General features: G+C 40.2%; 1 protein-coding gene across 5 annotated transcripts in view; it reads right to left on the bottom strand.

Moving 5' to 3' along the window:
- itga6a (integrin, alpha 6a) overlaps window positions 1-12417 on the bottom strand; it is a 56495-nt gene that overhangs the window by 1322 nt on the left and 42756 nt on the right. For 2 of the 5 annotated variants that reach the window (XR_015499055.1, XM_087267417.1), the window contains exons 16-25: window positions 12094-12177; window positions 11935-12014; window positions 11747-11824; window positions 10212-10314; window positions 9951-10127; window positions 8412-8510; window positions 8199-8309; window positions 8009-8107; window positions 5077-5202; window positions 1977-2092 (exon numbers count right to left, since the gene is read on the bottom strand). Coding sequence is in view for 2 of the 5 variants with exons in the window: in XM_087267417.1 (XP_087123543.1) it covers window positions 1991-2092; window positions 5077-5202; window positions 8009-8107; window positions 8199-8309; window positions 8412-8510; window positions 9951-10127; window positions 10212-10314; window positions 11747-11824; window positions 11935-12014; window positions 12094-12177 (1059 nt within the window). In the remaining 3 variants the exon portion in view is untranslated. Of the gene's footprint in view, window positions 1-1976; window positions 2093-5076; window positions 5203-5321; window positions 6539-6949; window positions 8108-8198; window positions 8310-8411; window positions 8511-9950; window positions 10128-10211; window positions 10315-11746; window positions 11825-11934; window positions 12015-12093; window positions 12178-12417 lie in introns of those variants that run through there. The other 3 variants (XR_015499054.1, XM_087267416.1, XR_015499053.1) reach the window with 2 other exon arrangements.

Here is a 12417-nt window from a genome sequence, read left to right as displayed (position 1 = left end):
ATTGAGAAGTCGTTTTCTTTGATCTGTATTTTATTTAATACTATTAATAATTAAAATAATAGATGGAGGTGAAGGTCGCTGGTTCGAGCCTCAGCTGGCATTTCTGTGTGGAGTTTGCATGTTCTCCCCGTGTTGGTGTGGGTTTCCTCTTGTTGCTCCAGTTTCCCCCACAGTCCAAACACATGGGGGAAGGACTAAGGGGTAGAATTGGAATTGGGCCTAAATATCACTGAAAACCTAAATAGATTTTATTAATGAATTAAATGTAATTTAAATAAATACATATATTTAATTAACTGAATCGTGTTTTACACAAACTAACAGTACAATGTATGATTTGCACCTTGATAATATTCAAGGAACTTTGCTGCTGTGCCATTGACTAAAGCAGGCACAATGATAGCAAGCAGTTACTCAATAGCCGCGTTTCCACTATTGCGTCTAAACGAGTTTGCCTGGGCCAGTCGCGTTTCCACTGTCCCTTCTGGGGCCTGATCGGGCCAAAGTGGGGCTTCTTTAGGGCCAGCAGCTGACTTTTTTCAGCCTGCTGAATACCCGGGTCATCCCTCTGTTAGTAGTCAGACCACTCGATCCACGATGCCAACAGTCGGTAAATGAGTAAACAAATATAATGAATGAAAAAAAACAAAGGCCTGTGCGTATAGACTCATAATGTAAAGCTGTACAGTACCCTGTCGTTTGTTTGTTTCGGTTGTCTCCATTTTAATCATTACATAATGATGCAGTGATGTGCCTTTTCTGCCTGCCTGATTCCCGCTGAAATAGGCGGGTTGCGTGATGTTTGATTTAGGGGGTGTTCTGGGGTGGGGTTTGCGTGTGGGCACTGTGAGCTACTAGCCTGTCTGTCACGATCACCAGCGATCCAGGCTGTGCAGTTTAACACACAGTATTGCATAGAACTACAAATCCACCAATAAATGGACTACAGGATCCAGTCATGCACCACTTACACACCTGGCCTAGATCCCCATGATTGCAGACTGACACAGCTGAAGCTACTCATGAACTGATTACTAGGACTATTTATACAGCACACACACACACACACTTCAGTGCTGAGTCTTGTTTACTGTTTTTGTGACATTACAACGAGTTTCCTTTGTCTTGCTTTGATGTGTTTTGACCCTTGCATTGTTTGTCTGTTGATTCCGTCCTGCTGCCTGCCTTTTGACCATCTGCCTGTTAATTGACCACGACCCTGGATTGCCTGTATACATCTGTTTGCTCCTGTGTTGACTGTTGCTTGCCTAACCCTCCTGCTAATAAACCTGCTTTGGATCATCACACCTGTTGTCAGCGCCACTTTACATTACACCGAAAGTGGAAACACGACATGATTACGGCCTCACTGCTCAAGCTCCCGGACTATTGGCACGGCCCGGCCTAATAAAAGCCCTGGCTTACTCTGGCCCGACAGTGGAAATGCGGTTATTGGGTAAAATTTCCAGGTGCAGCGTAATATCATTGCGCCTACTTCAGCCAATGGTATAGCAACAAAGTTCATTTCTGTCGATCTTAGCACACAATGTAAACAGAAAAGTCGAGCTCCAAATAAGAAAAGTATTGAATATTCCTTGATGCTAATGGTCTAATCTAATTCCATGATCTATGCTAAGCTAAGCTAAAAGTGCTCCTGTCAGACCCAGACATGGGCTGCATGGATTTAAAATCTGTTTAACTCTATGAGAATTATATAATGAGTCTGCTCTCATAAAAAGTGGAGTGTTTCTTTTAAAATATGCTTTGATTAACAGTGAGAGACGGGACATGCTTGACAAAACAGTACACATTAAAGCACACCCAATCAACATGATACAAAACAGAGCAGCGCTTCACACGCACGCTGGGAAAGCATGTGTCTTTTGTTCTTCCTTTTGTCAAAGCACAGGATGAGTTAGTGAGTTAGGCCACACGTCATGCAGACACAGATCTGCTGTAGCGACTGGTCTTTTTACCATGGTAAGGAGAGCTAGGCCTCAGTAGACAGTTTGTCTGAGGGCTGAGCGTGAATCTCAGCTTTGTGAAATGCGGCGTCGTACTCGTCCTTCTGCGCCCGCTTGAAGAAACCGCACTACAGAGGGGGCAAATTCAGGGGTCATTGCAAAACATGTCATGTGGAGGGTCCTGCACTGTAAAAAATGCTGGGTTCCACACAATTCCTTCATGCTGTCCCAACACAAATCGATTAAGTTACTTAATTGTTTTATGTTCAATCCACTTATATTTGTAAAAACAGCTGAGTTGTTCCCCAAAGAAATCCTCAAGAAATGTGTTGATTCAGCTCATTTTAAATACAGCGGGGGAAATAAGTATTGTACACATCATGTTTTTTTTCCAGGGAGTAATATTTCTAAAGGAGCTGTTGACATGAAATTGAACCAGATTTTGGTAAAAACTTAAACATTCATTCATTCATTTTCTTGTCAGCTTAGTCCCTTTATTAATCCGGGGTCGCCACAGTGGAATGAACTGCCAACTTATTTAGCAAGTTTTTACGCAGCGGATGCCCTTCCAGCTGCAACCCATCTCTGGGAAAAAAACTCAAAACAATACAAACATAAAAACAAAACAAAATAAATCTGATAAATGAGTTCTGCGTAATAACAATGAAAAGGACAGAAGGAGAAAGTGCTGAAATACTGAAATGTATTTAATACTTCATATAAAAGGCTTGTTTGGTGACGGCAGCTTAAAGACGCCTCTGATATGGAGAGTGAAGTTACATGCTTTGCTCAGTTGTGAGTTTGTCAGACTTCAACAGAATGTCAAGGTCTTGATGGTTCTGTGGGTCTTGTCTATCAAATCTGAGCTTTATTTTGTATTTTCTTTCGGATTCGCATCAGGTGATTGGCTGGGCCATTCTACAGCTTGATTTTCTTTCTCTGAAGGCATTTGAGAGATTGCTTGGCTGTGTTTTGGATCGTTAGCTATGTTTCCATCCAAAGATGCGAATTAAAATTATGCGCAAAACTGGAATATCGTATAAAAGACGTGCGAATAAAGCAGTGAAGTAGTCAAAGAGAACAAAATCGTCACTTCCTGATGAACTGGCCTGATGAAATATCAAAAGGAAAAACCGTGATTTGCTAGGGTAGGAGAAGCTCCGTGTATTTTTTCTTTATTTATTAAATGACTTGCGCCTTAGAAGACAGTATTAAGACTTGTATAACCTCGCCGTTCCTACAACCACCCAACCCGCTCCAAGCTGGTATCGAACAGGCGACCTTCCGCAAGGGAGTCGGGTGCTCTACCAAGGAGGCTTAAGGCCATGGTCTGTAGCGTCTGTCGCTAGAGCACCTTTAGAGGACAGAGGAGTGAGGTTTACCTGCACAGCACTTACTAGCTGGCCTCTGCTACACTCGCCCCTTAAACGAATCGGTATCGAACCGACGACCTTCCGCATGGGAGTCGGTTGCTCTACCAAGGAGGCTAAAGGAGTGAGATTTACCTGCACAGCACTTACTAGCTGGCCTCTGCTACACATGCAATAAACGTACGGTGGCATTTAAAGTTGTGAGGCATGGAGCGCAGACGCTCTTTACTACTCTGGAGATAATGAATAATATATACTGAAATGGTTAAGCGGTTTTAGATTGACCAAAATAACGTTTTAGATGCTTTACACTGTGGTCAGCCGCTTGATTTGTCCATTCACACTCATTTTTACCATCACTTGATCTCTTATAGTAAAATCACACGGCTTGTTTAATGCGCATACTGGAATTTGTTCAGTAAAACTGTTTCCATAATAGTTTATGCAGATCTTTTCTTTTCAAATAAAAAGTTTATCCTACTCAGTATTTTATGCGCATTTTCAAAATAAGTGGATGGAAACGTAGCTAATGTCTTGCTGAAATGTCCAACCTGGTTTCATCTTCATCCTCCTGCTAATGTAAATGTTGAACTAAAGCAGCTGATATTAATTTACACTGAGGAAGGGCAGAGGGTTGCTGAAGAACTACTGGGAGATTTCAGCTGCTGTCTGGGCTTTCCATGACCTCCCTTTCTCCATGTGTTCAATACTTTTTTCCCTGTGTCATTTAATTTTTATTACACATAACTTAATTTGTAAACTAATTAATCTAGCTTTCTTTGAATATATGGATATTTTTGGTTCCTATCAACGTCTGGTGAAAATTTCAAGTCAACGTCCCCTTTAGAAACATGTTTTCTTAGAAAAATAGTGACATGTTCAATACTTATTTTTTCCACTGTATGTAGTGCAAAAATCATTTTTGACTCTACTAGGGCTGCACGATATATAATTTCAGCATCAATATTGCAAAGTGCCAATCCGCAATAGTCACATCACAGAATATGCAATATCAGTAATGCTTTGTTTTAAGGCCTATGACGCAGCTCAGAAATCCACAGATTTTTACAACCATTTAGTCTATTTGTTTATTATCTATTTATTGTAAATGTGTGTACATTTATATTTATTTAGTTTTTAAATATTTTTTTGTAAACTAAATTGTCCATAGTGTAAGAGTGTGAGAGTGTATGGGTGTTTCCCAGTACAGGGTTGCAGCTGGAAGGGCATCCGCTGCGTAAAACATATAGTGGAAGAGTTGGTGGTTCATTCTGTTGTGACAACCCCTGATAAATAAGGGACTAAGCCAAATAATTGAATTAATAAATAATCTAATTCTGCGATGTGACTATTGTGGATACACACATTGCGATATCGATGCTCTACCGCAGTGCACTCTAAAACAAATGCTGATTGCTGCTGTTTTGAGTCTTAAGTATGCACCAACCTTACCGTTGGGTTAAAGTGTAATTTACATTTAATTATCAACACGAATCCAACATTGTGTTCGTCCATATTGAACTCAACAGTGGGTTAAGTGTAGAGAACAAAAATACCAGGAAACTCAAAGGCCACCATCATCGTTTAGTAAGCAACACTGTTCAGAACATCTTAAATAAAACGTATAAGTTTGAAGGGTGAGGAAATGATGGAACCTATCCACTTAAGTAACTCTCAGCCACATATATGATCTTGCTGGGTAAGGTTTACTACATTTTTACATGCACGAGTGCTGAATTTACCTTCCAGAGTAGCAGAACTAAGAGAGCCAGCATTAGGATTCCAGCTAACACAGCCACTAGAATGATCCACCACGGCACTCCTCCAAACGGAGTCGCTGTCGTCTCCGGGAACACCGTCAACCTCACCTGCGCATGAAAATTAGTCGTTTAATTTAAGTTTTTGACTCTTCTAAATCATAGAAATACCACAATATGTTTGCAGATATGTACGTAACATGCTAAGTGAAAGTACTTTTTTTCAGTTTATCTTAAAAGCAATGCTAAAGTCAGTTTTTCTGCTTTGAAAATGTGCGTTTAGTATCAGAATGTCTGTCTTTGTTTCGGTCTCTCTAACCAGCCCACTGCCAGTTTACTCAATTATATTTCAGCATCCTAGGTTGCCTTGGTGGAAAACACACTAGCTGCGTCCCAAATGGCACACTATACACTATGCACTCATGCACTATGTACTTATGCACTTCCACACTCAACAGGATAGTATATGTATGTAGTGTCGTCCCAAATGGCGCACTAATGTTTTTTTACTAAGTGGAAATTCAAACCGTTTCCCTGATGACGTTTGACGGTTGCCAAATCAGTGAAATAAACGACCGAATTATCAGATAATACCTGCCGTGAGTATAACCGCATTTACCATCGGGAGGCGCTATAATCACTCTCGTAGGAGAATATTGCTTTAACCATCCAAAATAAATAAAGTTATCCAACATGTGCGCCGGATAGCTCCGCCCCTTCCGCTACATAAGCAAACCTGTGGTCATTGAGTGCGTGAAGTGTCCATCATTACACACTTCATTTTACTGGCTGAATGAGTGCATCATCCGGGTAATTAAAGTGCACTTATTATTTTTAGAGTTTTCAGTGTGAACACACTACTTACACTATTTATACTACAAAATGACGTAGAATAGTGCATAAGAATGCGATTTGGGACGCAGCTACTGTATTTCATTTTAGTCTTGAAAGCTGTCTTAATGTTTGCAGCTGCGGCCGAAAACGCGAGCTCTAGCGGACAGTAGCAGTCTCCGAACTGAGACGCGGATTCAGAGTTATAAAAATCCCCATGAGGTGGTCTTTAATTAGCAAGAAGTATAAATATTACAAATGTAAACATTAGCTAATATTAGCATCTTACATTAGATGCTAACATTAGCATCTTACATTGTAACACCAAGTTTAGCAACACAAAACATTCAATGATCCAACCAATTACCCAAAGGACAGTATCAAGCCCCGTTCTACTTTTTTTCTAATTTCAGAAGCAGTTTCATGTCAGAATAAGATTAAATAAAAGTACTATCACAACTTCTGTTTCATGCTGACTTCAAACACTGTAGATTTAAATTTACATATTTGTAAGATGCTTTTATACACAGCTTAATTTTACATTGACTTATCCAATAGCACTGAAGCTAAACATTTTTATCAGTTCTTGTTTTCCCTGGGAATCAAACACACAGCGCTGGAGCAAGCTGAACTGCCGCTCTAGGCAGAGGACAATCACGCCGCCCTCAACCCCAATGTGAAAACGCAAGTGACCGGTTATGAAAATTAAGTGAGGTGTCGCGGACCTCTATTCTGCCGCAACATGCGCGGATATAATTGAGGACGCACGAGTGTCGCGGACCTCTATTCTGCTGCTCTATGTGCAGATATAACTTCACGCGACTGCTGATGGAGGTGTCGCTGATGCCGCCCTCTCTATTCTGTCGCCTATGTGTGAATATAACTGAGGACGCGGGTGGTGAGGGAGGTGTTGCGGACATAACTGAGGACTCGGGTAAGGGAGGTGTCGTGACGCTGCCCTCTCTATACTAAGGCGCCTAGGCGGCCGCCTAGGTCGCCTCTATGGACGCGCCGGCCCTGCAAACACATAAGCTTGGTTTCACTAATACCGTGCTCACAACCAGTCACAACAGAATGGGCTAATTATTTGACCAATCAAAGCAGACTCTCAGAAGGGTGGGATTTAGAAAGGCTGGATTCTTATGGTGTGTTCACACCAGACGCAAATGAAGTGTCAAGTGCAGGTGATTTACATGTAAAGTCCATGCAAAGAGGCAAATATACATCCTAAATGAGGTAGCGTGAATAGAGCTTTTTGTGCCTTGAAAAATTGAGTTGGAAAATCTGAACTTTATCAGGCATTCGTGACACGTTAACCAATCAGAAGCTTGCTCTTGTAGGGGCATGATTATGATGTAGCGCCTGTTGTTGTTGTCCCGATGGAAAATCCTCCTGTCGACACCAGACAACAGCTCATCAAACTGGGCTGGGCTCAGTCAGAAGCACCACTGAAAGCTTCTATCATCCAGGTACAGTTTCTGGAGGAGTTGATGAACTCACAGAGCTGGGTGCACCTCTGAAAGGATCTAGTGGACTCAGACACGACGGCAAACGAATCTGTTTATAAGCCTTCCTAAAGCGCAGCTACGCTCTCAATCAAATCCATGTCATGCATTTAGCAACGAAACTAGGGCCACTAACAGAAGGCAGAAACCCTGCCCATGATGCCCAGCCCACAGCAGACAGAAGCCCTGCCCATTATGCGAATCCGTGTCTATTGTGAAGTGAATTTCATGAGCAAATTTGATGCGCGAATGACGCGAGGAAACTCAAAATGTTCGTGCATCTATTTATGTGTGAATAGGGCAATTTATTTATGCAAGACGCATCTGGTGTGAACACAGGATTAATGCAACTATTTTATGAATTTGTTTCTTCTGTTGAACACAAAACAAGATATTGAGAATAACAAGATATTAAGAATCCTGGTCAATAAGCAGCCGTTGACATCTATGGTAAGGACAAAAAATACTATTAAAGTCATTGGCTGTTTTTCCTTCAGTATATATTGTGTTCAACAGAAGAAAGAAACATGTTTGGATGAGCAAATGATGACAGACTTTTCATTTTTTGGAAACCAAGTTACCTGAGTTTCAGGATTTTTCAGGACGATATTCTTGGCAGAAACATCAAGACTTATGGAGGCTTTCACTATGATATCAAGGTAATTGTAGGATGCAAAATCCTGTTTTAAAGAGAAAGACAAGACATTATTTTAACAATCAGACAAAAGTTCTTTCAAGAGTACAAAAATGAGCTCTCTTCATTGTCCAAACCTCAAGGAAAGTGGAGTTCCACAGGCGGGATTTCAAGACGATGACCGCAGTACTGTCCAGGCCCTGTAGAGGGCACTTAATCTCCACACATCTGGCATCCCCACTGCAAGACTGTAAAAATGATGCTAAAGTTCATTTCAAGAAGCTGATTGGGTGCTATCGTTCTTAAAAATGAACATTCAATACAGATATAGATTAAATAAATCTCAGTACCAGGATCTTATGTTTGCGTTTGTCAGTGAAAAGGGATATTTTATTCCCCTCAGACGGTCTTCTCTCCTCCAGCTCCCGCTTTTTCCTGATTGACGAATCCTGAAAGTGTCACAGGTCTCATTTTTAGCATGTTTTAGCAAGATAGGTTTCTTAAAAATGACAATTAATGCTCTTAATAGAACACTCTTTAGTCAAAACTCTGCTCAGATTTGAGGGAGATGCTAATGGTCTACTTCAAGTCAATGACCTATGCTAAGCTAAAAGTGATACAATCAATTCTCAAAGGACAACATCAAGCTCCACCCAACATTTTTGACTAATTTAACTCAGATATTCACAATACGTCACAATAAATAGAAAAGGTACTATTTCAGCTGAACGATAACACTGTAGATTTACATATTTGGTAGATGCTTTTATGTAAAATAGCATTAAAGCTACACATAACGGTTCTTGTTTTCAAGACACACATGCTTGGCTTCACTAATGCCATGCTCACAACCAATCACAACAAATTATCTGACCAATCATAGCAGACTCTCAGAAGGGCGGGATTTAAAAGGCTGGATTCTTAAAGCAGACTGTTATTGTAGGAGATATCCGAAACAAAATAAGTAAAACTTTGAAACAGCATATTAAGAGGCAGCTGAAAAAAACAGCTTAAACAAGCCTAAGGTGGTTGACTGGTTTTAGCTGGTCAACCAGTGTAGTTTTTATAGGGGTTTTGGCCATTTCCAAACAGGTTTCCAGCCATTTCCAGCCTGGTCTTAGCTGGAGATGACCAACTAAAACCAGCTTGAACAGTCTGGGCAGACCGGGAGCCCAGCCAAAACCAGCTATGTCCAGCTAAAACCAGGCTGGTCAAGCTTGTTTTAGCAGGTCATTTTCCAGTCTGACCAGCTAAGACCAGGCTGGAAATGGCTGGAAACTAGGCTGGAAATGGCTGACTGGCCTAGACTGGTTTAAGCTGATTTTTTCAGCAGGTTTGTATAAATTTAAAGACAAATGTATTAGCGCTTCTACGAAATGTTTACTATTTTTACTAATATTTCCTAAAATGTACACATTTTTACACACTAATTTATAATAACTAATACTACTACTACTAATAATAATAATAACTAATTATAATAATAATTTATTTTGTCATGACAGTACACAATATTTTACAAAGTTATATTGTAAGATGCTAGTAATAAGCTTAAAGTGTATTTTAAAGGCTAAATTAGTTACTAGGCAGGTTAGGCAAGTCATTGGACAACAGTGTTTGGTTCTTTAGCCAATCGGAAAACATCATTTCTTAAAGGTCTAATAATATTGACCTTAACTTAATTTTTCCAGAATTAAACCTTAAAAGGGAATACTGTTAATAAAATGCCCTTGCTTTGTTGAACAGCACTTGGGAAAATATTTTAAAAGAATGAAAATTTCACAATAATTTGATCACAATAATTAAAATTTCACAATAATTACTTCAACTGTAATTCAACTGTAAAAAAACAATGGCCGAGAACATGCAAACTAGGATTTATCTGGTACCTCTCTAAGCTTTAGAGGGTTAATCTCTCTCTCGGGTGAACAGGTCACCAACTGCAGGTCTCTGGTGTTGATCTTCATCAGATACAGCAGCCATTTCCCCACAGAACTTTCTTTGGGCCACTGGATGTTTAGCGAAGCGGTTCCAAAAGACTTCAGAGGCTTTCCTAAATTAATCACCTGCGAAAAAGATAAAAATCAGATTTAAAAAAACAACTAAAGTGATTTCTAAAAAGGCATATTGAAAATGTTTGTAGCATTTACTCTGAATTCATATTCAATCAAGCTGCCGACTTCCTCCTCCTTCTTCATAGCGCTCATGCCTTTGACTTCACCTCCAAAATAGACCTGAGAGGGCTTGGCAACCCTGATAAACCAGAAGAAAACACAGCAATCAGATACAAACATGAGTGATTGAATGTAACACAGCCTTTAAAATACATTTGATTGCAGTTTTTAGTGAAATAAACGCTGCATGGCTGTTTGTGACTGTGTGGCGCCATCTTGTGACTGAATAAATGTAGGTTAGTGTATGCTCCATTCAGCCGTTTCCATTTCTGTCAGCTTTGCCTTTAATTAAAGATTTAATAATCTATTACACCTCAGAACAATTTTTTGAGTGTAATATGTACATTGTGTGGCAAGTTTCAGTGTAATAGGCAGGATAAAGCCCATGCAGGTGTTTTTTTTTTGCAGAAAAAAGGGCTTTGCTTCATGTTGGGCTGCCGATAAGCCTGTCGGGCTTTATTCTGCAATAGCACCTGCCTTGATATATTTGATCCCTTACCTAAAGGATTTTTTTCATGCAGTTCTTTGCACAACACCAAATAAACATAAAAACGTTTCAAGCATGGCCAGTTTGCTCAGTAGCTCATCTGGTACGGTTGTTGAGTGCGATGAAGCAGTTCTGTTTCTAGGCATAGGCGAATTAGGTAGCCAATTTTTTGAAGAGGATGCAAATAATTCAGCTAAAATTCTGTCTGTAAGTGCAAACCCTCTAGTTTGACACCTACATGCTAGATAGAGCAGGGCTTGAACTAGCTTTACCCCTGAAGAACCCTAAAGGCTGAAACAGTGTTATTGTATGATAGTGAACATTAATATTCTCACCTTAGGTGCAAAGAATTCTAGAAACGACCCTGCGGTGAAGCAAGCTTCCACATAAAAACAATGTTAAATTAAGTTAAAGCTACATGGGTTTGCTTTTGAAAACACTATTGGTTGGGTTTAGGGAAGGGTTTAGGTCAGTGGTTTGATCGGTGATCTGTATGACAAGCTCTGCATTCTCTTGGACATGCACAAGAAGGATGTGTATCTAAAATGTACAATAGAGTAAACACTAAGTGATGTATTTCAGCTTCGCAAAAATGTACACAGCGCCCTCTAGTGGATTTGTTATCAGTAACATTAAATGAAAAGTTACCAGAGTAACGTATTTAATGTTTCGCAAAAATGTAGGCTGAGACAGAGACTTCCAATAAGCCTGGGGTTTGGGACTTTTTATCTTTCTTCTGTTGAACACTGTATTATAGAAGTCAATGTTTTTTTTCCAGCATTCTTCAGTATGTCTTCCTTTGTGTTCAAGAGACGAAATCAAACAGTTTTGGAACAAGTGAAAGGTGAGTAAATAATAAAAAATATGTAATTTTTGGGTGAACTATCCCATTAAATCTTTTATTTCTGTTACATCTGAGAAACAGACGCTTGTAAGTCTCCTCTTAAGATCTCAAAAATATCTCAAAACTGCTTCGATTTTTCCAAGACACCCAAAAGGTGTGAAATAAAGTGATGATACGCACCCTTGTACAGACAGAAGCAGTTCAATCACCACTTTGGCTTTGGCCTTCACTTTGCTCAGACCCTCCTGCGAACTCGTTCTAGGCGACAGCAATAATTTCAAGATACATTCATCATACTTAAACAAGCTTTCTGGTGACGTTGACACTAATATATCAAACATATTAAAATCAAGTGTTTTTAGACATACGTTTCCAGCTGAAGATCAATCTCGACTTCTTTGGTCTCGAGTGAGATCTTGCCTGTGCTCAGTATGATGTAGAATGTTACCTACAAAAAAAACCCAACTTTATTAAATTGTTATTGCTGGAAATTAAAATAATAAGGGCATATTTAAAGGTTTACTGACCTCTGAATCCCGTTTAAAAGGGTTTCCCAGTTCACAGTCTGCCAGGGAACCATTCTGATTGGCTGCACAGATCACATGTTTGTCCTACAGGATAAAAAAGGTGGATTGTCGGTTAGTTGTACTGCTGGGTTACTCTTAGGGCCTACTCACACTATGCCATCCGTACCGTGCCCAGGCCCGTTTCCCGGATCGTTTGAGAAGTGTAAGTGCGCTGAATCGGGCTCAAGCACGGTTCACTTGGCCGGCCCTGGCCCGGTTGGAAGAGGTGTGCCTGGCGTGGTACGCTTGTGTGCGAGTGCAAAACGCGCCAAAGCCCGAAACTGA

The sequence above is a fragment of the Danio rerio genome, chromosome 9 (genome assembly GCF_052040795.2).
Source record: "Danio rerio strain M-AB ecotype USA chromosome 9, GRCz13ab, whole genome shotgun sequence".
Classification (NCBI taxonomy): Eukaryota; Metazoa; Chordata; class Actinopteri; order Cypriniformes; family Danionidae; genus Danio; species Danio rerio.
This window is presented reverse-complemented; position numbering and strand designations above follow the sequence as displayed.